At 34.6% G+C, this 27,799-nt stretch overlaps 1 protein-coding gene across 1 annotated transcript; it reads right to left on the bottom strand.

Moving 5' to 3' along the window:
- Nucleotides 1-857: 857 nt before the first annotated feature.
- Nucleotides 858-27,125, bottom strand: LOC145669319 (uncharacterized). Its single transcript, XM_081737627.1, has 4 exons — nucleotides 26,980-27,125; nucleotides 23,136-23,308; nucleotides 20,131-20,312; nucleotides 858-4,341 (listed from the first exon to the last, which is right to left on the bottom strand). The coding sequence occupies exons 1-4, from the start codon at nucleotides 27,107-27,109 to the stop codon at nucleotides 3,324-3,326; spliced, it is 1,503 nt and encodes a 500-aa protein (XP_081593753.1). The 5' UTR covers nucleotides 27,110-27,125; the 3' UTR covers nucleotides 858-3,323.
- Between the last annotated feature and the right edge of the window lie 674 nt (nucleotides 27,126-27,799).

Raw genomic sequence — 27,799 nt, forward strand, 5'->3', positions numbered from 1 at the left:
TTTCTCGGGGGTTTCTCCCGTTTCCTCCCACTGTCTTCATTCCACCATTTTATTCATTTCTCATCATCACCGTATCCTTTAGCCAAGCCAGCATAACCGTGGGATGTAAAACTTAAAGATTTCATTTCATTTCGTTTTCTTTATTCCCTCGTTTACAATATTTAGCTTATAGCCATAAATTTTGGGATATGAAAACCACCAAAGTTTACCAATATAAGTTATAATATGCATTTGGCAACATTGAACTTATTTCAGTATTTTGTCGGTGTGGATGGAAAATGATCTTCTCAAAATATTAAATTAGGAATTATATTACTGGGCTTTCGATATCTATGCCCATTTTAGCCAGTCATGTATGAGAGATGACGTTTTTCGGCATTCACACTAGCTGTGGCAGTGGGGAAGGGACAAAGCGGTCTGGGACTTTATGTTAGGTACTATCCCGGCACTTGCCTGGTATGTGTGAGGAAAAACCAGGAAACACCTCATTCAGGATGGCTGACACCAAAAGGCTTCTACAGCTTTCCGACCGAGTGTCCCCACCGGAATCGAACCGCTTGTATACCAAAGGCTAGAGCGTCAGCGACTATACTACGCGGGGCTACCTCGAAATATTAACCATTTGAGGAATTTGATCAGTTTATAAATACTACAAAGTTAGTTATTTGATTATTCATTTAAAGTGTGCTCCATTAACAATTAAAGTTAAATCATATTGAATGAGCTCACGCCATTTTAATCTGGTCATTTTTTTTATTATTTAGCGTTGAAAAATCCGAAGGATTGAAATGAAGCAAGGAGAAATTATTATTAATATATTAATAGAAACAAACATATAGATAATTTTAAAGCTAAGTATCATTTATTACTATTATTAATTATCTTTTTATAATATTTCTTTTATTTATTAATCTTTGATCCCATTGTTTTTGATTCCAATATAATAACATATACATTGTCATTTTACATTCTTTTTTACAGGTACATTTATATCACATTCTTTCAAAGCCAAGAAACATGAATACAAAAGAGTTCAGTTCATGTCTTACAATTCTTTCTCTCTCTCTATATATATATATATTTAAAAAATTACATTAAATAGCACAAAATAGTAATATTTTTCTAAAAGTTCCCAGCTTCTTTAACAATACCCATAATCTGTTACTCTTACATTTTAATCACACAGGTACCGAAAGATTTTACGTACAGAATTTTTAGGAAATGAGTGTATAATTTTTCTGAATAATACTGGTAGAATTAATCTCCCTAGCTGCGGAGACACTGATCAGGTACCTGAAGAGGTTCATTTTGAATATTTCTTCGATAGAAAATGAATTTCTTGTATAAGAAAACAATTTTGTAAGTTCGCATATTTGAAATAAGAGTTTTCAACTGGAATAATTAACTCTTTGGCCTATGGAACCCGGAGATTCAATGCCGTGTTCTCAAAAGCTCTCCACTGACTCCTATCTTTAGCCAACCGAATCCAGTTTCTATTTTGTATTCCTATTTCTGCGAAATCCATCTTAATATTGTAATCCCATTTGCGTCTAGGTCTTCCTAATGGTCGTTTTCCGATTGATCTTCCAATTAAGACTTTGAAAGCATTCATACTTTTTTCTGAACTGAAATAACAGCTGAAGTAAACTTAAAGGAGGGGGATGGGTGAAAAAATACATTCCTCGGGAGGATTAACCAAAACTTACAGAATGTTGTTATGTGATCTCTCTTTCTTAGTTGATACTGGAAATGCGATATTAAGTAGTCTGATTTTTATTTATTAAAAATTTTAAATAAGGCTGTAAGTATAGAATAACTACATCGTGTCTTAACATTCAACTTTACTTCAAGTTTTCGAAGTACACTGTTAAGTAATCCGAATATTTTAAGTTAAGATATAACGGACAGATGCATTTAAAATGAGTTGCAATCTATTCGATAGATTGTCGCTTAGATCTAAATAAAATAATTGATCCAAATAAAAGTATTTCTAAATGTTCTTCTTTAACTTCTACAACAGGTATTAATACATTATCTACTGATACATTTGGGATATCGTTAAAGTTTGGTTTTGAAATAAATCTCTTGAATACAATGAAAATCAAGTAAGACTTAATCGGTTGATTTCGAATGCACTTTCTTTAGAGTAGATATGGTTGTTATTTAGTACAGATCATAATTTAATTTAGTTAAACCCTCTCGAACATTTAATGAAATTACTGAGATATAAAATTGTGTAAGATATAAAGTATAGATGAGATTTTGCATAATTTATAGTTTATGGAAGATAATAAGTAAAAGAGAGGACCAAGTACTCTTACCTTTGGTACTCTTTGTTGTAAATATATCCATCCGGATAAATCGTCATCTATTGTAACATCTTGTTTACGATTAAATAAGCTTGAGGGAATTCAAGTTATAGCATTGAAGAAAAAATTAAAATAAGAACTTAATTTGGCTAGTAATATATCGAAAGCTTTGAAAAGCTTTTGAAAAATCTAAAAATATCAGTTGTTATTTTCCTTTCTTGAATGCCTCTCTTATATCATCCAATACATTTTGGATCGATGCGGAAGGACCCTCTGCATTATAATTGACAAGCTAGTATTAGTTAGATACATCTGTTAAAGCCTTAAGTGCAGTTTTGTATGTATAAAGAGCTTAAAGCGATTATTACTGTATGTACAACTAATTCATTTTCCTCATATGTTCATTCAATAAACTTGAAAATGTAGATTGGTAAAAAATACACTGAACAATACACAAAAAATTATTGATAAGTATGTTTATGAAATTTACAGTATAATATATTGTAAAAATATTATTTATGTATTCTGAAAATCTTAGTATTAATTGTTATAATTTTCTACTAACATGTAGCTGCTAACACGAGAAAACTAGTTACTTCAGAGCTGAATGCGAGCATAAATTTGGCCATTTTAGAAATTCAACTTTCTACTTTCTAAATGCCAGAAATTCTCGGTTATTGTGTATCTTCAAACAAGATGGATAACAGGACATGTAAATTCTGAAGGGCAAAACTAATAGTAGTAAAGATTATAGAATAAATAAGAAAACGAAGTCCTTGAAAGTAGGGGAAGGTTCTCTCTTTAGGTATATAATCATTTTCTTTTCTTTAAGTACATAATTATTTTGGTAAAGTTTGCCGTCAAAACATTACTTTTATAATAACACTTTTTCGTGTTTAACATTACTTTTGTTTTAACATACATAACTTTGTCATCTTCTGTCATCAGTTTATGCACATTAAAATACAATTTACAGTTTTATTTGTGTTTTATTTGAGAAACAGAGATAAACTTTTAAAACCATGAAAAATGGACCTGCAACTGATTTCCATGAATATAATTTTCTAACCTGTTTAGAGCGCTTTTTCTCAATCCTCCAACATGCATTTTACACAAATCATTATTTGCAGACAGGAGGTCAAGAAGATGATTTTCAGTAACATTACTACAGAAACTAAGTGTCAGAGCAAATAAATGTTTCCAAAAGTTGGTTTTGCAAATTTTGTCTAGAAGGCTACTATCCAAATTACCTACATGAGAAAGAGAAACAACTTCCAAAGTATCGTGCGACAACAAGTATGTCCACAAATTTGTAGGTAAATCACCATCTACCCACAAATATCTCAAATTCTTCAGTAGCAAACTTCGACATGAATTGGGATCAAGATTTGTGTCATTTTGTGGAACAGGATCTTGTTGCAGTTGATATTCATCCACAGTTAGTAAGCTTAATACAACAACGTTTGGGCATAGGACAATTGCTGGTTCTAAGTGTTCTTGCTTGAGACCATTCAATTGCAGGTACTTAATAGTAGTGCCATGCGCCTGGAGAACTGCTTCCAGGCTGGAGAAAATATCGACAGTGTTTTCACTCGCATGAACACTTAATTCTTCTACGTACGGGAGACTTACGTAAGGCAGCAGAAAATCTGAATTAGTTAACGTATAGAAGACACCAATATTAAGTATCACAGCTTCAGGGCAAAGTCTAACTAGTAGTGCACTAACTTCTTCTGGGGCGAAAGTATCTGGATAAGCTTCATTATACCAGATGTCTATGTTTTTCAGCTTGTATTTTGGAAGCTGATGTCCAAAACGATAATGATAATTATGTTCCCTTACAAGAGCAGCCCCAAGGAGAGGATGTCGAAGAATATGGAGATTGGGACACGTCACCAATATACTTCTTATGTCGTGAACATCCAAAGAAAATCGTCGGGAAGTCTCTTTCACATATAGCTCTACGATGTCTTTCGTACTTCTATCAAAGTATCGTTCGTTAAGTACCAGATTTTGAAACACGAATGGATCACTGTAAGATAGAAAGAAGAAGAAAAGGCTAGGTTATTTATGTGAAATATTATCTTAAATTTCTACTACAACCTTCATAATATTTAGGTATTGAACACCACAATTGCATGTAAAATACACTTCGTAAATCACATTGATGATGCGAAATAAAATCAATCTTAATATATCCTTGTGCAAATTATTTATTTGTGGCTAAAAGCTCACCGTCATTACGCGATTAAGGTTATTAAATACAGCTTAAACAGTGAAGAAACAGTTTTCATGATCACTAGTTGTAAGATTGATTTTATCACTTACATAGATTCCTACACTTGCTTAAAAGAAATGTATTAACAGATAATGGCTTCAGTTTGTCTAGTTACGCATAGCATACTATTCTATAAAAATTTAAACGTATGTTATCTTATTTCTTTTCATGTTTTTGCAACAGTTTCATATACATATATACATAGTAGTTTTGACAGAAATTCGAATTTTCATTCCCGGAACACGAGTTCATTTTCACATTTACATTATCAAGGTTGTGATTACCTAAATCTATTTGATGAACTAAAATTATATTTGATGAACTAAAATCATATATATATAAACCCTAGTCTATACAAAAGAACTGAATATTAGAAGATTTTAAAACAAAGTTAGGAAACTATAACAGGCACACTTTGTTTTTTAGTACTACAGAATATATAAATAGTAACTTAAAATGAACGAATAAATGTAGTGTACTATAAGCACTTGTTTTAACTTTGTCAATCATTTTTATATAATTTTATTTAACTTTAACTGTAAGTTTTCTTTCTTAATTATAATTTTCAATATATTTCAATAGTAATAATATACTAGATTATTGGTTTGTTTTTGCCTTTATATTATGTTTTTTATATTTTACTATAATTTTCAGTGCACTCCAACATTGATAACATATTTTATTTCATGAAAATGTTACTAGAGAATATAGTCTGTATTAATGAAGTCAATATATACAAAACACAATAAGGTGTTATAAATGGTTAGAATTTGAGATTGTACTTTGATGACGGTTCTACACAGTTAAAAACAGTAGTATTTGTGATGTTTGTAAATTTTAGCTTTGAACAGCTCATATATTAAGGATATTTGGAAAACGTTACTGTACATCATCCCGTTGATGTTCTTGCCGAACGTGATGTTAATAATATTTTCTCTCACTCTATTCTTTGATTACCTGTTAGATTTTGCGTGAGTTTTTAATACGTACGTATAACTGCGTACGAAATATGTTCCCTTTAATCAATGATAGTATATTTATCTGTATATAACTATCTTCATACACATGAAAAGTATTAAGAACAAATACACTAAGATGTTCTTTTATTAATACATCGTATTAGAGCATAGAATAGAAAAAGAAGAAAAGAGAATATAGAAAAGATATAGATAGTTTGAAAAGTATGTCAATATATATGATGGTTGACTATAAGAATGTATTGTCAGGTCGACTTCAGACTATATCTGAAAAGATATACTAATTCGTTACTCGAGGGCCTGTCCCAAGTTATTGTCTTGCATCTTATTCCATAAACACTCAAACCACAACAACCAAGTGTTTCCGACATTAATAGCTCCACTGAATATACCTATGCTTTCCTTGACTACTGTGTCCAATCCTAAATCTATCTAAATCCATACTATTCCATTATATCTCAAAGACGCAATAACTTTCCATCCATTATTCATTCTATTACCGAACTACTTTCTCCTAATATCATCCTAGACCCTATAGATAACCATCACAGAATTCTTATTCTAGCTAATCCAGCTTATTGTAATCATGAACAATTTCATATTTGAAAATGAACACTATCTTTAAATGAATGGTTCTGGCCAAGAGCTCACCCACGCAGGGGATCCATTACGTTATGGACTAGAGCGGACCCCATAAATAAATAAAAAATAATAATAAAAAAAAACTTCGTGACTCGACTTTTCTTAATAAAACTATATTTGCTTTAGCTGAAAAATGATTGATGTATCCTAAAGATTTAATCTTGTACTTCATCTATACTTTTCCTTTTCTTAGGTATAAAAACAATCTAGTTCTATACTTTTTTTCTGAGAGTATACGTGGGAGTACTTTGCAATTATTTATCGACTTTTCGGGTGAAGAATAATACAGGTTTAGAACTACCAGACGTAGTATCTTGTAGTATTGAACGCTTTGCAACAAAAATTTCTGAGTGGGCGCCTGGTCCTGGCAGGGTATTTGCATAGCCTCCTCATTCGGCAACTACTCATTTGACTCCTGAAATATCAAATACTCCACTGATAATTACTTCAACCTTTTCTTTTGCTTTGATTTATAGACGATAACTTTGTAATATAGACGCACGTCCGCCACTAGAACTGTTTCTAAAGTCACTAACGAACTCCTCAAATTCATCTGTTTTCTCTGCAACTATACAATTATTTTCCCTAATGTGCATCTAGACTTGAGAATGGGCATGTCGAGACTGACATCAAACAGTATGATTATGACACCTCTACTTCAAGAACTTTCATCTCACGAATCAATTGTTGTCTTGCCATTCACGAAACTTTTATATATTCTACTACATCGTCATTTTAACAACTACGACAAGATCCTTTCGTCAGCATTCTTCAATTGGGATTACATTTTAACTTTATCAGCAAACAATTCAGTCGTGCAAAATCCTCCCTTCCCCCACCAAGAAAAAACAAAGCCTCTTGGAATAAGAAACAAAACATATAATGACGACGACTGTTTATTTATACAAGCTATACATACAACAAAAGGGAATTTGTTGGTCACTACTGCTTATTTTCGTATTTAGTAATTATGCTAAACCAGGGTCAAACTCTTAGTGTTGAATGTAAATCAAAACCAGACTCTGTGTGTCATAAAAGTTAGTTCCACAGAGTTTAAATAGTAAAGATTTCTCTTTGACTTACAAACATCATTATATTAACAAAGTGATTTGAAATAATACGCAAGGCATACGATGAGCCTTGGGCTATATCGCTTAGAACTGTCTTAAGAGTGAATCTATCATTTATGCATCAAATTTCATTACTGGCTACTTGCACGCTTCGGTCTCGTCTTGGAAGTCAGCTTCTCCTCTCATTTTCATGCCACACGATTACTATTTTAATCGCACACTAATTATAGGCAATATAATTCACTGGATGCATCAGATCTTCCTCTTCCAAGCTTAGAGCAGCGATTAGGTTGCAGCCCTCAACAAACCTCTTTGTGTGGCTACGGAGTCGGGATTGAACTTTGGACCTCTAAGGATAGCATCAGTGATAGCCCACAGCAAACCTTTATGCGTGGCTATATAGAACTGGATGGATCTCAGGACCTCTGAGGTAGGCAACAGTCATGGCCCACAGCAAACCTTTTTGCGTGGCTTATGGAGCTGGATAGAACTGGATTGAACTCAGGACCTCTCTCTTCCGAAATCGAGGTGTGGAATGAAGAATTAATTTGCAGAGCCTGTTAATCAAGAACTCGTCGGCGAACATGCAGCACCTTGGCCTACCATCCGAGAACGACCCCCCGTGACCTCAAAACCCGAAGTTTAAATACTGCTTTCTGTTTTTGGTTTTCAGGTCACGAGCTACTTTCAGTGATTACATTTTACTTGAGAAGTTAATTTTTAGCTTCTGTTCCGTGTCTCAATGCAGCCACGGAAACTTTTCCAACGGTTTCTTGTTAACTTGTAGGAAAGCACAGGTTTATTTTGTCTAATATTGAAATTAAAGCTTTTAAATATTTTTTTTTCATTCTCCCAGTGTATATTGTCCTTTGCCTGATCCTATACTGACAACCATACCTGAAACCGGATAAGCTTTCTCGACCCGCCCTAAAATCATTTATCTAAATTTCCGAACCTCCTTCATCACACGTATTGAATTTTAAAAGACTTGGTACGAATGCATGTTCCACATTTAAATCACAGGAACCCAAATGTAATCTTGTCCTATATTCGACATTAATTTTAACTTTTATCATTCCATTATAAAGATATCACATACTTTCCACTATCCAAATAGTTAAGATTCTTCCAATTTCGTTTACCTAGTGTATCCTGCCGAAAGTCCTTTTTTGTTCCACATCAATAATCACCTGTACTCGTATAACGTTCAAAATGCCCACCAACCTGTGCCAGAACTCAAAACAATTGGTAATTGTACATTTGATCTTCTGTGAGGAAGATATCCTTCCCCAAGACTATTCATTCTCTCAGAGAGAGAGAGAGGTGGACAGACACTTACATTATCATCTTATCAGTAACCCTTCATGCTGGTTTTAACTGTCTACAATATCCCACTTCACGTACGTTCATTCCGCTTCCCAGACACAAATCTATATCTTTATCAGATTTTTTACATATTTACTTTTCATTCTGAGGTACCATCATCAGGCCCGGACTGGCTACATCGAGGGCCCCTGGCGGTGATAGCTACTTCCCCCCCCCCCCCCAACTGTTTGTAACGTCGTTTTACACTTAAATTGTAAATCACTGTTAGGAAAATGTAAATGAGCTAGGAACTTTCTGTAATGACCGTTTCCGTATTACCACTAAACCCGCTCTCACAACCAAAGTTTAAAATGTTATATTTAAAATATAGTTTCTATAGTTTTCTTACACACCAAAGAAATCATACATACGCAAAATATAAATGTGATATTCTATACAGTCCATTAATGGATTATAGTTACACAGCACAGGCTATATTTCCATAACTGCAAGTTTTAAGAAGGTAAAATACACATTTTCTAGAAACACAAAACTGATCAAGAATCAATACATTAATAGTTTTAACGTTACAGTACCTATTTTAATAACTCCAATTTCAGTTCGTCGCTTGATTTGGCTATTTCATTAATCACCAGATCTTTGTCAAGATTTGAAGACAAGTCTCTTTCAACTGCAATAAACATTAGAGGAGAGGGCATCTCGTTGGTCGTAGAGGACCTTAAGCGATTTTTCACAATTTTTAGTTTGGAAAACCCTATGGCAAGTTACCTGCATACATGGCTGAGTCATTATATACAGTATTTTAATGCTGAATACAAATTTGGAAAGAAACCTGTTGGGAAGAAAGCTCATACACAATTTTAAATTAATACGATACACATTTTGAGCACTTCTTCTTCTCTTGGCTGTGGTATTCATATAGAAGTTCATCACATTGTTCAGCGTTATCATCTTCTTCACTGTTTTCATCACCTTCCTTTGCCTTTGAGGGTTTTCAGTTGGGACAAATCTATCAGAAATGCTGTTTATAGCCGAATCTAAAATATTGAAATACATTGTTTTCAATTTTAGAATAACTTTGAATTAACGTAATGTACTTTCCCAACTTTCTTTAGCAAGTTTTCAAAGTTGTCATCTGTTCTTTTTTTGCTTACATGACTCAACAATGTATTTACCAAATGCCATGCTTTTGAGTAATCTAGTGTTTTGCTTTGCAGAAAAAAATCACACAGGTGACGTCACAGATAAAAAGATCCAATAAAACAAATGCTACAAACAAATTTTCAAATTTACTCCATCGTTAAATCAAATTTCGGGCTGTAAATTTAGTTTTACAATCAAAATTTCCATTTATCAGTTCTAATAAAACTGAAAAAAAGTTTGCAAGCTTACTTGACTGAAATTCGTCTTGTAAATCAAAATCAACAATGCCTTGAAGGGTCTAATGTTTGTTCCACCACCGTGTAGCAACTATCTTCTGTAATCTGTACAGTTTTTCTAATCCTGCTTGACGCTTCTTTGTCTCTTTTTCCCATACACTATCTTATTGTATCAATGATTCATGAAAGTTGCAGATTCCTCTACAAGGCCAAACAAATTTTCTGCTTCAAGACAATTGATAGTTAAGTCAGCCAGCCACTACTAAATTTAAAATATGGCCCATACAATGAGTGTAAATTATATTAGGATTGTTAGCTTTCAGATGGCCCTGAAGACCCTTGTAGCATCCTTTCATATTTCCTGCACCGTCAAAAGGGCAAGCAATTAAGATTTGATGTGGAAATTCCGTGTTTTTCCAGTTTACTTACGACTTCATTGTAAATGCCTTCTCCATTTGAAAAACGTACATAACAGAAATAGCTAACTGCTGTATTACTGAAATGTCGTGAGTACTGTCTACCATCAATCTAAACCAAAACTCTCATTAAAATCTCTCAAAATCAGGTTTCTCCCCTGTGACGCTACAATTTTCACTATTTTATTAATAAATGTTTTGAACAAAAAGTTAGAAGAGATCCTCTTTCCATCCGATGCTTTCCTGGTTTGCCGCGCATTTCATGTTTATTCGAAGAAGACATTTTCTTTTTACTTTCAGCACTGCATTTGTCAACATGAGACTTTAAAATGGCATCATATTCTGACACTAATAATACCAACTGTAGGAAATTTCCATGGGTTCAGGGAATAAGTTCCTGTCAGAATCAAGGGAATAAGCTCCTTCATTTTTATCACCACTGTATACTAATCCTTGCCTACTAATAAACACAATAATATCTATCAACCTCTTTAGAACTAATCTACGGGTTTCTACTTCATGTTCCCTTTCTTTCATTTGATTTACGTTAATGAGGATGCCAATTTCACCTTCTCTACAAGATAATTTTAAGTATCTAAAATCAAACAAATAGTTTCAAGAAGTTTAAATTGATGTTTTTTTTATACCACTTTATTTTGTATGCTCAGCATTCGGCGTTATTCGTTTTTTTTTTTTTTTTTTTTTTTTATAGCACTGGGGGCCCCCTGGCAATTGTCAGGTAGCTAGCCTGGCCAGTCCGGGCCTGCCTATCATTTTTTTCAATATATTTTTGTTATTCTTTTGTAATGTATTAAATGTTTGATATATATATATATATTACTTTCTTCATTAATTCATATTTTACTCTTTATTCAATCTTTCAGCGCTATTCTCTTGTATTGGTGAACCCATCTCATCAATTTTATCTTCTGTCATCAAATTTTCTCTGTCTTCAGCCTGGTTACAGCGTCAAATGACCCTGGATTCCACAATAGCGCTAATCACCTGGATACATCACAGAAACTTTTTAATATTTATTTTTTCTTTCTTTTCTTCCTACGGCTTTCCCTTTCTATCTGATGAAACACTTAGCGAAAGTACTTCAAACCACTTTGTGGTTATTTTATTATTATTATTATTATTATTATTATTATTATTATTATTATTATTATTATTATTATTATTATTATTATTATTATTATTATTATTATTATTTTCAAATTATCTTAAATTCCTTCGTCGATATGCGCCATTGGTGCATAAGCCTGGATCTGATTCCCGGCTGAAGCTCATGTGATTCGAACCTCGCATTAAGCTGTAGGTCCACGTCTCGTATAGCCTGACTGCTGAATGTGACGCTGAACTAAAATCAATCTCTTTTTCTTCTTCTTCTTCTAAGCCTTTTTCTCGGTAGGTCAGCTTTTTGGATCACTGTCCTCCACCTGTTTCTATCTTGTGTCATATCCACTGTGACATCATACTGAACCATATCGTACTTAACACACTCCCTTCAGTTCTTCCTTCCGGCCTCGCGCTCGTATTCTGTATTCTCGATTACATTTTTCCTGAATGTAAATATTCTGTCTTGATTTTACTAATTCTAAGCTCTTTGCTCTCCAATGGTCCTGTCCAGGTATCTAATTTCTCTTGCAGTGCTCCCTTGGTCTCACTCACAAGTAAGAATTCGTCCGCAACAAACATATTCCAAGTTGGGCATCTCTTGGGCATCCTTTGTAAGCTCGTCCATCACAACTGCAAAGTAGTATGGGCTAAGACTAGATCCCTGATAAAGTCCTACTTTAACTATAAACTCTTCTGTTATTTCACACATGCTCTTGATTCCTGTCCTACATCCATCACACATATCTTGAATTGTACAGATGTATGTGTTCGGAACACGCTTCTTCTTCAGTGGTGTCCACCAAATAAAATTCCGTGACACTCTATCATACACTTTCTCTAGATTAATGAAAATCATATGAAGGACCTTCTGGTATTCTCTGTACTTTTCCATTAGCATTCTAAGTGCAAATATTGCATTCATTGTCGACCATCCTGGCATGAAACCAAATTGGTTCACTGTTATTTCAGTCTCTTCCCTCAATCTTGCTTCTATCATTCTCTCCCAAAGCTTCAATGTATGCCTCATAAGTTTACCATTCCCTTGTAGTTCTTGCACATCTCCTTTAGTTTTAAAAATCAGCGCAACGTAGCTGCTTTTCCGTTCTCTTGGCATTTTTCCCGTTTCTAATATCCTATTAAAAAGTCGAATAAACTACTGCACTCCTTTACCCAAAATTTTCCATGTTTTGATAGGAATATTATCCGGTCCTGGAGCTTTACCACTTTTCAACATTTTCATGGCATTTTCTACGTTTACTATGATCACAGGCCGAACCAGTCCCTGATTTCTGGGTAGATTTTCGCAAATTTCCCTCGAATTTTTATTGAGAAGTTTCTGGAAATACTCCTTCCACTTCTCCTTTATCTCCTCTTCACTTGTCAGAACCTCGTTATTTTCATCCTTGACACATGTGAAATATCTTTCTTTCGCCTCTCACCTTCGAAAGCTTGCGTATTATCTTTTCTTCCTCTTTTGTTTCCAGGTTGCTGTATAAGTCATCGTAAGAGAGTTGCATAACTCATCAGAACTCACATTTTTACTACACTGACTGCCGTATCAATCTAAATTGTCTTAGTACATTATATACATATTAGGTCTATCCAGAAGTGCTATTCTAATCTTTTAACAACCGGTTCTCTCTCTTTATATATATAGTGTCCCACTAGGAAAGTTCCATATTTTAAAGAATGATAGTATTGGTCATGACAAGCAATCGATTGAGATATCGGTGAAAAGACCACTTTATTTTCTCGAAAGTACATACGTATGTCGAAGGCATTGCTTCGAAGGTACATATTTTAAAAGCTAATGAGGACATTGGAGTCATTCAAAAACGTGTTGCAGGTAGGTAGCACACGTAATAGGCATTAAGGGCCGTTTACATATTACGTAACGCTCTTTTGGATCAATTTTACCCCCTCCCTCTCCCTTGTCACACTTCGTAATGCAAGGCTGAACTCCTCCCCCTTTGTTACGTAACGCCTTTTGATTTTTGTTTTTTCACCAATTTTGCTTATTTTGGGGGTTATCACAATAAAAAATAATTTTAATGGTAGAACTTTTCCTTACAAAACGCTTGTATTTTGAATATATCTAGTTTTTTTTTTTTTTTTTTTTTTCCCAACAAATCAAAGTACAGTAAAGCTGTTGACTTGGCCACCTCCCAAGTTGGCCACCTGCTCATCTTGGCCTGGTTCGTCTTGAACCTGCATTTTCCTATAAGACATTCGTTACTTATTACTCTGTAAGTTGGCCACTTGTCTATCTTGGAAGTTGGCCAAATTGAAGCAATGTTTACCTTATGATGATAATGATAAATTTACCTGCGTATCTTGGCCATGCAAAATACCATTTTTTTTTTTAACTCTTTCGTATTCCCAGATAAGAGGCAGATGTTCTGTATTTGTGACTGAAGATAAAGAAGCATGGATTCCTACAATTTGTTCTTGGAGGTCAATGGCCAGAATACTACCTTGATAAATGGGTGGAAGGAAGATGTGAATAAGAAAAAGCACGTACAGGAATTCAGGAAATAGTTGTACGTATTTGTTTACGTTGTCTGTTCTGGTAAAACCATTAGCTATATCTGCTTCTTTCATCAGTGGGAAGCTGTAGTAATTCCGGAAAATTCTCAAGGTTAAAGCTAACCATCTCAGTTGTCAAATATTGGCACCTGACGGCTTGTCGAAAGGTAGTGGAGGTTTTCAGATGTGAATTTCCTTAAGATTTTCTCAAAACGTGTATATATATTAAATATGCTGAAGTATTTTTTTTAGTACTGTATATGGTCATGATTACTTTATATACATTATTTAAAAGTAGTTGTCGTGCCATTGCTTATTAAAATTTTACAATCAAGTAATGCTAGAAATCCTATTCTAAAAATACACTAATCACACTTATTTTCTGTAAGTTAGCCATCTGTCTAAGTTGGCCACTTTTCAATGGAATCGCTGATGATCAACATAGACAGGTTTCACTGTATTAGAAAATTGTAGTACCATAATAATATTTTAACCCCATAAGTTTGTTTAATTAACCAGCCTTAATTCTTCAAAATTCCATACTGTCGTTTTCCCAAGGAGATCGCACCCAACCTCTTAGGTCACCGATGATTGGCAAGGAGGAAATGCTGCAGGAAGATGCAGGTGAAACAGGATCTAGAGGACTGACATTGACCTCTTTTTTCTGGAATCCAGGATGCTTCCTGTATTTGAAGTTTCCCAGTTTCGACAATACAAAGAAGTTCTCTTCCCCGTAAATCACAGATTCGACTAGGAAGTTTCCTCTCTACTACCTAGAAATTGTCACATTTTTCACATCATCTTCATTTTTTATTTATTTATTTATTTTTTTATTTTATTATTATTATTTTTTTTTTTTTTTTGGTAATCGTTTAAGAAATTTTGAAGAGACAAAAAAAGAGATGGTAGTCTGTGGCTGTGGGAGGAATATCAGATGAATATCGTGGGTGATTTAAAACTTCCTAACCAAGCTCCATTATTTTCTGCTGAGTTGTTAAAGAAACATTAGGTCTTGCATTATCATGAAACAGTATAATACCCTTCCTGTTCGCTACAGCTGGCCGTTTTTCGTTGGGTTTCGCATTCAAAATGTCCAATTGAAGGTAGTATTTCTCAGAATTGATTGTCTCGTTTGCCTGTAGTAACTTACAATTAATTGATCTTCTTATATCCCTCCTTATTAACAAAAATTTCTTCTTTGGAGTCTGGTGTAGAGGGAACGGCTTCTCCTGGCTGGTAGTAAGCTCTTGTTCTAACCACTTTCTCGTGGGTGATCCATTTTTCATTCTGTTACAAGACTATTTAGAAATGGTTCATTCCTATGTCTAGTAAGGAAAGAAAAACTGATAGTCATGCGGTTGTGTTGATTCTCAGACAGTAGATGTGGAATCCATTTGAAATACTTTCTCATGATTTCCAAACTCTGTTTCACAGGATCAGACTTTCTTGACCAGGCCACTTATATACGTATGTGCACCAAAATTTAAAGAAGGAAACCCAATGACTGAAGCCGAAGATAAAGTGGAAACATGGAAGGAATATTTAGAAATTCTGTCTGGAAGAGAGAAACAATTAGAATACTAAAAATCATACAGAAAGAAAACGAGTCAAAAGGAAACTTCATTCTGAGATCTGAGTTCGATTTCCAAGACATAAATTTGAGAAAGCCCCAGGTGTAGATGAGATTCCAGGAGAAATCATACAAAGTAGGGCAAGGGCAGGTTGTATACATTCACTGACAACGTTTATGAAGAGGGGAAGGTGTCTGTAGTCTTTCAGAAGTGCAAGATAGTAGAATACCGAAAACAGCAGCTGCTGAGAAACGTGAGGATCACATAACGATAAGCTTGCTTACACATGCTTTAAAAATATTAATAAGAATAATCTATAGGAGGGTAGAAGCATCGGCATTAATAGGATATTTTTCTAGGGGCCTTGCCCGGTACTTCAGTGACTTGCAAGGAATACCACAGTCTCAACCTGAAGTCCAATGGTATTCTAGATCTAAGGATCTCTTACTCCCTTTACCCCTATTCCTATGACTGGAAGCCAAGAAACAATTTGAATAGGAATAGCAACTTATGCAGCATTGTAAACTTAGAGAAAGCGTTTGATAATGTAGTTAATGTAGAATGTTCAAGATTCTGAAGAAATCAGAGATAAACTATAAGGAACGATGAATATTATATGATCTGTACAAAGAAGAGAAACTAGCAATTGAAGTGGAAATAGATTAGAAGCAACAGTTTGAAAGGACACCAGGCAAGGATGTTCACTGTCACCAATTTGTACACTCTTAATATTATAGAAGCAATGAAGCACATCAAGGAGACTATAAGTTCGTGGAGAAGAATTACGAACGCAGAAATTTGCGGACGATATAACACTGTTGATATCCAGTTGGGAAAAAATAATAGAAGGAAGACTGAATATAATGCGGCAGGTAGTTAACAGCAAATTCAGCATGGAGATCAACAAGACCAGGCCAGAAGTTTTGAGGTGCGTAAGTAAAGAAACAAATAAAATATAGATCAAATTAGGAGATCGTCTGGTGGAAAAGTTACAGGAATACTATTATTTAGGGAGTAAAATAACAAGCGATAATAGATGAAAACATGGTAAAATCCAGAATAGCTCAGGCGAAGAAGGTGTTCTAAACAAAGCAAAAGCTTCTAACTCAGACACATCGACATAGAACTTAAGAAAAATGCTGATGGAAGCATACGTATGAAGTATAGTGTTGTATGGATGAACTTTAGGAGAAGAGGAAAAGCGGAGAACAAAAGCCCTCGAAATGTGGTTCTTTAGAAGGATGTTGAAAATAAGATGAGCGGATAAGGTATGAAACGAGAGGAGTATACCGAAGACTATTTCAAAAAGAAGGAATAAGATGACTGGAAACAGTATTAAACATAGAAGAATCACCGTATTAGCTATGGAGGAAATGAATGGTAGAAACAAAAACATCTAGAAGAAGGTTGCGATTGAAATATACTGACTAAACAGGATGTAACGAAGATAAGATACATGAAAGTGAAAAGTCTGACTCAGAATAGGGAAGGGGTGGAAAGCTGCATCAAAGCAATGTAAAGATTGTCAACTTCAAAGAGAAGAAGAACAAGAAGAAAAACACGCACAAACACTAAGCAAAAAGAAAGCAAAGAAAAAGAAAGAAAGATGTCTATGGGAGTCATATATAGGTAAATAGATTTCTTTTGGAGGTGACATTATTGTTATTAAACATATGTCTACTACTTCAACAATAACAACAACTACTACACATTATAATAATAAATAATAATTATTATTATTCCGTCATTCTTTTACTATTTACTTGTTAGAATTCTAGATACTTTAGCAAAATCTTTGAGTTTAATGTTCTACGATTATACCCTTTCGACTAAGGGAGACAGATGATTAAAACAAGTGAACGATGAATCGGTGGAATGAGAATCTAGAAGGAAATGGAACACCCTGAGAAAACCACGGACACAATGTTGTGCACTTGGACGGAGGCCGAACCAGAGGACCCCATGCGCCAGAGATAAAAGCGCACTACTACTAAGCTATCGTGCCTCGCTAGATACTTTAGTGATGGAATTTCTTAGAATTTGAACACACACACAAAGTTAACAAGCAATGTATTCTATAAACACCAACGCAGCACTTCTGAAATTATTCAGATCTAAAGTTTCTATTTTATTAACAAATAGACAAAATTTCTATATTAGAAATAATATAAGATAATTTACAAGAACACTCTCTTCTAATAGCCTACAGAAGGACGAATAGGCTTTTCGCTAACCTCACCCCACGTTTTTGAGTTTTAATGAGCAATTTAAAGACGATGAAGAATATCAAAGTATTAGAAAATAAGTCAGATAGTATCTACAAAATGCTATTAAACAAACTAAAAGATGTTTTCAAAGTTTGTCTTGTAGGTCAGGAATTTGGATGCGCCCTTTATTACGCATAATTGTTGAACATTCAAATTTCTGGACTACATGAAAGGGCTTAAAATAATAATAATTATTTTATGTAATAGTGTTTTTCAGATAATATATGACTTACCTTCTGGATTTTTGGTATTCTTCATTGTGTGGAAGTTCTTCACTTAAAGAAAAAGGGGAAAAAACAAAAGAAAAAAGAAAAGAGACTATGAGCCTTACAATAAAACAAGGCCCAGAACTGACACTAGACGAAGAACCAAGTTTAAGATCCGACTGAAATTCAATTGGTATGTCTCTATTTTACCTCGTATTTATCTTCTTACCTTAAAGCCTTAAAAATCAGCAAAATGAGATTGTAAAATAAGTTTTCAGTAAAGTTAATAAATGTAAAATTAATCATTTGTCGGCCGTGTACACCAACGAAATTCGACTGTTGAACTAGGGTCATAACCAAGCTTGGTGAAACTGTCTGTTGCACCAACAACGTTCAAGGTTAAGTCTCGGTCAAATGGTGGATAAACCTGATTTTAGCTTGAACGGTCGAATTTCCAAGTCAGTCTGTAGTGTTAGTGGAATTTGTTATTGTTTATATAGATTATATACTGTACGAGGTGTGGCACAAATAAAACGAGACTGGTCCAATAAATCATTGTACTTACAGAATCAGTTCTCTGTGACATTATCACCTTCAAAGTAGTCCCCTTCAGCATTCACTCACTTCTGCATTCGGGGCTGTCATTGCTGGTAACAGTTCTGGAAGGAGGTTTTTGGAAGGCCCTTCAGGATATTCTCCGGTTTTGCCTGAACCTCTTGAACTGAGGTAACATGAGTCTCCATTAAGCAAGATTTAACTTAAGCAAGATTTAAAACTCGCATAGAGCCAAATCAGGTGAATAAAGAGGATGACCCATCACAGAAATGTTTTTCCTGGTCAGAAACTACTAGACAGATAGGGCCGTGTTGCATTATCCTGGTGCAACAGCCATCCATCACTCCACAACTGTGGCCTTTTTTCCTAATTTTTCCACGAAGTCTTTTTAGTACTTCAATGTAGTAGTGTTGATTAACAGTCTGACAACTGGGAACCCACTCAATCATTACAATTTCATTAATGTCGAAGAAGACAATTAACATTGCCTTGAATTTTGATTTTGACATGCGTGCTTTTTGGGTCTTGGGAATCCTGGAGACTTCCACTGCATGGACTGGCGCTTACATTCTGGATCATAGGTAAAAATCAATGTCTCATCACGTGTTACAACAAATTCCAACAAATTTCTTAAGTTTCAGAAACGCAAGAAACTTGTTGATTCGCTCTCGTTTTCGGCTTTTACATTAGACATTTTTCCGGCAGAATGCAGTTGCACGTGTTCACTCAATGACGCAGTACTCCGCACTGGCGTGATCGATGAGGTCGAAACTGGCCGCATGAATAGAGGAGGTGTTTGGGATGACGTCAGCAAAACAGTTGTTGTCAACTCCACTCTGTTTTCAAGCTACACAATTAGTCTCGTTTTTTTCTCTCTTTTGTGTGTGTGTGTGTGTGTCACACCTTGTATACATTTGTATATACTGATTACATCCCGTTTAACGACATTTAGATTGTAGTTGAATTCTTCTACAATCTTCGCCCATATTTTTTCTTTAGCTTTTATAGTATTCCCATCTGTCCGTTTACATTCAATAATGTTTTTGTATTTTTCCACTAATGAAATTACAATACATTTCTCGTGTTCGGGAAGATTTTTTGCTCGTGGTTAGATTATTTTTTCCATTACAATTACGATCACTGAAATTAGATTACTCACAACTCGATGTACACAATCTCGAAAGTCGAAAAAACCGGCACGCGATATGCTTTCTTCATTTGTTACTTTGTTGAACGAAGATTAGAGACAAAAGACAACAACCAATCAGAGTCGATTTTACAAATTGGCCGAAGTTTACTTAAACGAGATGTACTGAACTTCGACTTTCAATGGTGCAACGAAAGTCCTGAAGCCACGTTTAAACTTGGAAGTTTAATATTGAACGTGTTTGAGTGAACGTTCGTTTAAACTTCGTTGGTGCACACGGCTATTTGTTATACGTGAAAGAAGTGAAACGTTAATCTGAGTTCAACATATAAAACTTACTCAAAAAGGCAAGTAGGACTGTGGACCCACATTTCTTTCCAAACAGAATCACCAAACAAATAAAGAGATTCCTTAAGAAACTGTTGTTCCGTGGAGTGCACAACGGTGGCCACCTTTAACAGTGACTGGATCAATGTTGTACGCTGTCCCGTGAAATGCATAATGTGTACTTCACGAATATTCTGTAAAGAAAAGAAATAAAATAAAAGGTAGCCATTTTACATTGTACTTGTGAACACTCATTCATATATATATATATATATATATATATATATATATATATATATATATATATATATATATATATATATATACATATATACATATATAGATATATATATATATATAGATATAGATATAGATATAGATATAGATATAGATATAGATATATATATATATATATATATATATGTGTGTGTGTGTGTGTGTGTGTGTGTGTGTCGCACTATGAAGTGGAAGTGCCATATTTTGAGGAATAATAGTATGGGTCATGACAAGCAATCGATGGAGATATCGACGAAAAGACCACTTTATTTTGTACGGATTGATTTGAAAGTACATATCTTGAGAACTAAGGAAGACACTGGAGTCATTCAAAAATGTATTGCAGATAGGTAGCACACGTAATAGCATTAGGGACCCGTCATATATTACGTAACGCTACTTATCAATTTTACCCCCTCTCCCTCCCTTATCACACTTCGTAATGCAAGGCTGACCCCTTCCCCTTTGTTACGTAACGCTTTTTGATTTTTGTTTTTTCACCAATTTTGCTTATTTTGGGGGTTATCACAATAAAAAAATATTTTTAATGGCGGAACTTTTCACTACAAAATGCTTGTATTTTGAAAATAATTGTAGTGTTTTTTTCGCCAACAAATCAAAGTATTAGGAAATGGTATAGTACCGTAATAATATTTTAATCCCATAAGGTTGTTTAATTAACTAGTCTTAATTCTTCGAAATTCCATACTGTCGTTTTCCCAAGGAGATCGCACCCAACCTCTTAGGTCACCGATGATTGGCAAGGAGGAAGGTGCTGCAGGAAGACACAGATGAAACAGGATCTGGAGAATGGACATTGACCTCTTTTTTCTGGAATCCAGAATGCTTCCTATATTTGAAGTTTCCCAGTATCGACGATAGAAAGAAGTTCTCTTCCCCGTAGATCACAGATTCGACGTGGCTGCGCACATGAAGGAGCAGGGACATCACGTTTGTGAACAAGCTTTCGGCCATCTTCTTTGGACTTCAGTTTACCAATTTGCAAATTCTAATTGTTCTAAAACAGTGCCAACGCGAATAAACTCGATTTCTCTTGAAAAATTCAAATCTAAAAATTAAAAATTCAGTAAAAGATGAATATCCGATAAATTTGGTTTTTAATGTTTGATTTTGCTTGGATCGTTTTGTTGCGGAAAGTATTATTTCACGAAAAAGAGTTTCTTCTGTTTCCATGCGAAAACCCTTGGGAGAATAGAGTGGGTAATGATTTAAATCAGAAGTTTTAAATCTATTCTCAGAAATAGAGATACGAATGGGAACCCTAAGGAATTTTCAAGCAGTAGTTATGATCGCTAACAACTAACTCCAGAAAAGCGTGTACCGTAAATGCATTGCGGCGATAACTACAAAACAGGTAATACACGCAGGGTTCGTCATCAATCATGCTGGTGTCTAGTAGCATCTTCAAATCCCTTCTGTATGATTCAATTTATACAAGCTGTGTGTTCTAAATTTTCAAAAACAATATAAATATTTATTTATAAAAATGAAAAGAAGTGAATAAAATTATTTTTTTAAAAACAGATTGTATATTAACCTGAGAATAAAGATTACAGAAAAAAACACGTTACGTACCGAAGACGTTAACCCCCACCTCCCTCACGTCATACTTCGTAACGCAAGGCAAAACTCCCTTTTTCCCTTTGCCGCGTTACGTAATATATGGACGACCTCTTAGATACGTATCACATTCATTACGCTCACAGATCCCAGTATCACGGAATTCATATTCAAATTTCTATCTGCCCATTGAATTGGAACAATCGAAAGTTGTTTGTTTTCACAACAATACAAGCGAGCGGGAAAAGTACAGAGATGTTTTCACTAATTCGTTTGGCTTCTTTCTTTCACTCTTGGTTAGGTCTTGCGTGTGTGTGTTTATGTCTGGGTATAACAAACGGTTCTGCGAACTCGAAATATTTTAACAACCGGTTCAGCGAACCGACTGAATAGCACCACTGTCTATACACGTATCTACGAGGTGCGTTCTCGAATATCTGTTGCAAGTAAAACAGAGGGAGAGGAAGAAGGAAGTACCACAATTATTTGAAAGGTTTGAGATAGTATTGTGCCTTGCTTTTTATTCGTAAGTGGGTTAATAGAAAAATGAGAATAATATTTTACAGCATATAATGTTAAGGACTTCTTTTATGTGTGTGCGTATGTCAGATCTCAGATATATGAATTATTTTCTGATTCATAGCGCATAAATTATCCACCTTCTCCAAATTCCTAAAAGTGGTACAGCACATCACCGCAGGCCTTGCATTTTAAAGTATAGTTATATAACTCAGAAAATCATTCCATAATATAATTACTGTTCTTCTGGGAAATTAGATGTTCAAAGTAGTTAGGAAAAGCCACGGTACAACTAAATTTTCAACTTCTTAAAATAATAAAAGCATTTTTTGTAAATCATCCTCATTACAGTACGTGTAACATCATTGCACATGATACTGAACTTACTAGAAAACGTGCCATGCTCACGAGTCAAATGCAATCGCAATTTATCTTAGTTCTGGGAAGGAGCGATTGGACAATTCCGAGGGTAGCCTACCAGAAGTACCGGTATGCCTGGAAGAAATACTGTTAGATGTGAGGTAGGCACAGACTAACTATACAATGAAACACGAATGTGGAGGTGATGATAAAGAATGTATCCTAATACCAATAAGAATTCATTATTCTTACATTTGAAAACTAAATAACAATATCCTTACCTTACATTTTGCACAGAGATATTCAACAATATCTCTGCTTAGTGCTTCGTGATAAAGTATGAAAGCTCTCTTGATACGAGCTGTAAGGAAGATTTTCCAGTTGTAATCATAGACGTTTAGGTGCCATAAATGTAGAACAGCCAAACCCATGAAATGTTCAACGATACTTCCAGCTAAGATAAGTAAGAGAAAGAAACAGAACATATATTGCTAAGTGCAAAACCAAAAAATGTGGTACTTATTTAAAGAGACCAATGGATTCATAATTCAATAATAATCTGAAAATTAACTAGCAAGTGTCTAAGTTCTATTAAAAAACAAATTTGGATATATTTTATTTTAAATTAACGGGTATTTATTACAAAAATATATTTTTTGTTATTATTTTTCTTATTGACTTTTCATTTTCATTTCCTTCCTTTTGTTTTTTTCTTTTTAAAATTTTCTTCATACATAGAAATTGATAAGGTTGTTGAGTAAATTTCTTCAACACCTTTGATAACGATGGAGATTATCCGTTGAAACTAACGTTATTTACAAAAACGAAAGAAAATTTACACATTGTCCATTCAGCAAAAATGTAATCGAAAAATAGAAGAATATTACTGTTGGTGGACGAATATACGAGGGCAAGTCAAGAAAGACTTGGACTGATTTTTTCCCCGGCAGTTCTGTTAACGCTGGAGCTTCATAGTTCGGCATACAAGTAGGGTGGGTCTTGCTGTGCATATATATAAAATGTTGTTAAGGAATCATTGCATGTTTGGTAACCACGACTTTTTATTGCAGGTGATGTTCTGCGCCGCCTCTAGAAGTCGCCTGTAGAAGAAATGGAGTCATTACGAGATGAACAATTTGCAGCTAAACGGTTCTGCTATCGCCTGGGGAAAAGTGCAACAGAAACTCTAGGAATGTTGAGAGCAGCCTACAAAGATGACGCTCTGCCACGAAGTACCGTGTTCTGGTGGTTCAAAGAGTTTAAAGAGGGCCGAATGACAATCACGAAAGCTGGTGGACCAGGTGTATCAGCGTCAGCTGTTACTGAGGTGAACATTAACACGGCAGCAGTCATTGTTAGAGAAGATCGCCGCATCAGTATCGACGATCTGGCAGCCGCACTACGCATATATCATGGCAGTACCTTCAAAATTTTGCATGACCACCTCCACATGAGCCGAGTGTGTGCGCGATGGATTCCGCGACTCCTGACACCAGAGCAGAAGGCCGTTCGAGTGGAGACTTGCAGGGAGCTGTTGCAAAGGTTTGAGGATGGTGGAGACGCCTACCGCATCGTGCGACTTTTTTCTATTCCCTGCCCTAAAATCCAGACCGCGTGGACGCCGCTTCTCCGATAATTCCGAGGTTCTGAAGGCATCTGAGGCGGTTTTGAAGGACCTCTCAAAGAATGGCCTGCGACACGTGTTTGAGGACTGGAAGACTCGAATGAAAAAGTGCATTCAAATGGGCGGGGACTACTTTGAAAAGGATCATGTGCCTGTTGCTGAGTAATAATAAATTGCCTACAAAAAAAATCAGTCCAAGTCTTTCTTGACTAGCCCTCGTATTACTGTTGGTGGTAATAACAAAGAAATCCAAGTACTTGGAATCAATACTACAAGAAATTGCAGGAATAGAGGAAGATGTAAACAGCAGAATTAACAGTGGTTGAACAAAATGGAGGCAAGTGACAGAAGTCTTATGCAACAGTAGGGTACCAGTATACCGTAGAGAAAAAGTTTACAAAATAATAGTGCGACCTGCCATATTATACGGAGCAGAATGTTGGACGACGAAGAGAGAGAGAGGAACAGAAGTTACAATTTTATGTTGCGGAGATGAAGATGGTGGGGTGAATGTGTGGAGTGACGCGGAAGGACAAAAATAAAAATGAAGTGATCCTGGAACAGTGAAATTAGTGAGGTCAGTAGTAGAAAAACTACAAGAAAGTAAACTTCGATGGTTTGGATATATAAGAAGACGATCTTCTGTCATGTTCTCTACAAAGCATTTATGAACAAAATGTTTTGGTAATGAAAGAGGTTAGCATAATTGAAAGGGTCCAATGAAAGAGAAAGCATTTTCTATCTGAGAACGGGTAACATATTGGTAGATATTTTGAATTGTGAACATATAATGGAGGAATGCATTGCTGTAAAATTAAATAAGCAAATATGCAACAATAAAAACAATGGAATGAACAATATTTTAAATACTTAACTAATGATTGATAAAGGAGCCAATAATTAATTAAAATAAGATAAATGAAGATATATAAATTTCCCTACACCATAAATTATGTTTATTTTGTTAACTGACTTAAGTAAATGTTAATTATTTAGACATGTCAATTTGGAGACTTCCTGATAGTCAGGCAATGCTCTGAAAAACAACGAAGCTGAAAATTAAGATAAAATTAAGCACTTACTGTACATAGTAAATCGGCTTTCCATCATCGTTTCCCCTAACCTAAATACTTTTCTTTCAAGTTAGACAAGCACAAGACATAGTTTTTCTAATACTATCTAAGCTTTATTTAATTGTGTTTCTGCAAAAATTAACTCTTGAAAATGTCGAAAGATGTGTTACGATGAGAGATCTATCTATGTCAGCCATAGACTCGGCTGTTCTATCCTAGACTGAAATAACCAGTTAGGTTTGGTTCGGTTTTTATATGACTTTCCTAACTGAATATCTACTTCCTCTGCACGTAGGCATCTATTTTGGATTCTTCCGGAGTGGAAGATACGTTTTAAAAGTTATGTTCGTTGTAAGAGTTGGTTTTCCTTTACAATTAATATGATGAGTATTTTCTTAATACAGTATGATATGCAAAATTTGAAAATGAAAATTAAACTTTTTTTAAATACACTTTTTAAATGAAAAGAAAATTCATAACTCTTCGGAATACATAGCATACCGAGTGGATACTATATAACTGAATGTTGAACGAGCACGAGGCCAACCAAAGAGAAAGTGGAGAGATTGTTTGCAGTATGGTATCACAGTGGATATGAAACAAGATGGAAACAGGTGGAAGACAGTGATCCGCAAAAGCCGACCCCAGTTAACTGGGGAAAAGATTTAGAAGAGGAAGAAGATAGACACTCACTAGTTCAGTTTGTGATTATTACAAAAAATATATAATTTAGACCTGTAAGTATTAGGGAGAAAAAGCATCGACATAGAACTGAATGACAGGCTGAAGAAAGCATCTTTGGAATGTGGTATTGTATAGATGTGAGGCGTGGACTCTAAGAGAAGATTAAAAAGCAGAGAACTGAAGTGTTCAAAATACGGTGCAAGAGAAGGATATTGAAAACTAGATGGATAGATTTAGTATCAATTGAAAGTGTAGAAAATCGTAGAAGAAAAGAGGAGTGCACTGCAGAGTATTTCAAAAAGATGAAACAGGATAATTGGACGCATTATGAGACGTGGAGAAATCACACTTCTCCCTATGGAGAGAATGACAAAAGGCAAAATATCTTAAGGAAGACCGATATTAAATATACAGACCGAAACAATACAAGATGTGATGAAGGAAAGGAACATGGAAGTGAAACGTCAGGCTCGGGATAGAAAAAAAGTGGAAAGCTGCGTCAAATCAAATCAATCGAAAGATTACTGACCTAAGTAGGTAACAAGTTCACAATATTTGTGATATCTTCTTGATTTAAGTCGATAATGTTTTTTGAAGAGCTTCTTTTTCTTTTTAATGATGATTCATGTAAAAGAACATATATATATATATATATATATATATATATATATATATATATATATATATATATATATATATATATATATATGTCTTTAAATTTAATATATATACGCATTTACTTACGCAAGAAATCTAACGGACTCTCTTTCATTGGAGATACATGCCAGTATTTCCTTAAAATCTTTTTAATTTCTGGAAGAAGTTTCTGTAAGCATAGGAAGTAAAGTGACTTTGGTTGGATCTTGTGAGGCATATTCCCTAGCCTCCTTCACTCCCTACAAATAAAGATAGTAAATACAATTTGAATTGGCATTCAAACACAATTATTATAACAAGCATTTATTTATATAGATTGTTAAGAAAAACTTTGTCAACCAATTAGTAACTAAGCAATGCATAAGTTTTAAATCTATTCGACATAAAATTGGCACACCACGGGTTTTTAATATGATACAATTATTTGATTCTCACGAAACTTTATATGGGTTCAAAGCAGGTTTTTTTTTTTGTTTAAAACAAATGACAAAAGCTTGTTTTAAACAAGTGCTTTTGTATAAAACAAATTTTATACACGTTTTAAACACTTTGTTTTAAACACGTATATTTTTTAACTCTTGTTTTAAACATATGTTTATTTTTATTTTATTTAATTTTTGTAAAAAAATCTGCCAGAGAAAGAAAATTACAAAAAAGTGATCTCGTTCAGAAGGTTATTTTCTTCCCGTACAGTGTTGCTACACTTGGTACAATTACCAAATTCAGCCCTTTTTGTCATTCATCGGTCCATTGGTAACACGCTGGCATTTTCAGCCCCTTTTGTGAAAGAAGTTGGTACAATTCTATCAAATTCAGCACCATGTAACAGATGCCTGTTACATTTTCAAAAGTGTCAGTAAGACTTTTCCTACATCTCATGATTGATTGATTTTTTCCTCGTTTTATA

Source organism: Thermobia domestica, chromosome 13, assembly GCF_964235325.1.
Source record: "Thermobia domestica chromosome 13, izTheDome1.hap1.1, whole genome shotgun sequence".
Classification (NCBI taxonomy): Eukaryota; Metazoa; Arthropoda; class Insecta; order Zygentoma; family Lepismatidae; genus Thermobia; species Thermobia domestica.

Coding starts and splice junctions, on each gene's coding strand:
- LOC145669319 (XM_081737627.1), bottom strand. CDS start 27,109: ATGCCTCACAAGATCCAACCAAAGTCACTTTACTTCCTATGCTTACAG. Junction 20,313..23,135: donor ATCTCTGTGCAAAATGTAAG/GTAAGGATATTG, acceptor TTTTCTTTACAG/AATATTCGTGAAGTACACAT. Junction 4,342..20,130: donor AGTCCTACTTGCCTTTTTGA/GTAAGTTTTATA, acceptor TCTATCTTACAG/TGATCCATTCGTGTTTCAAA.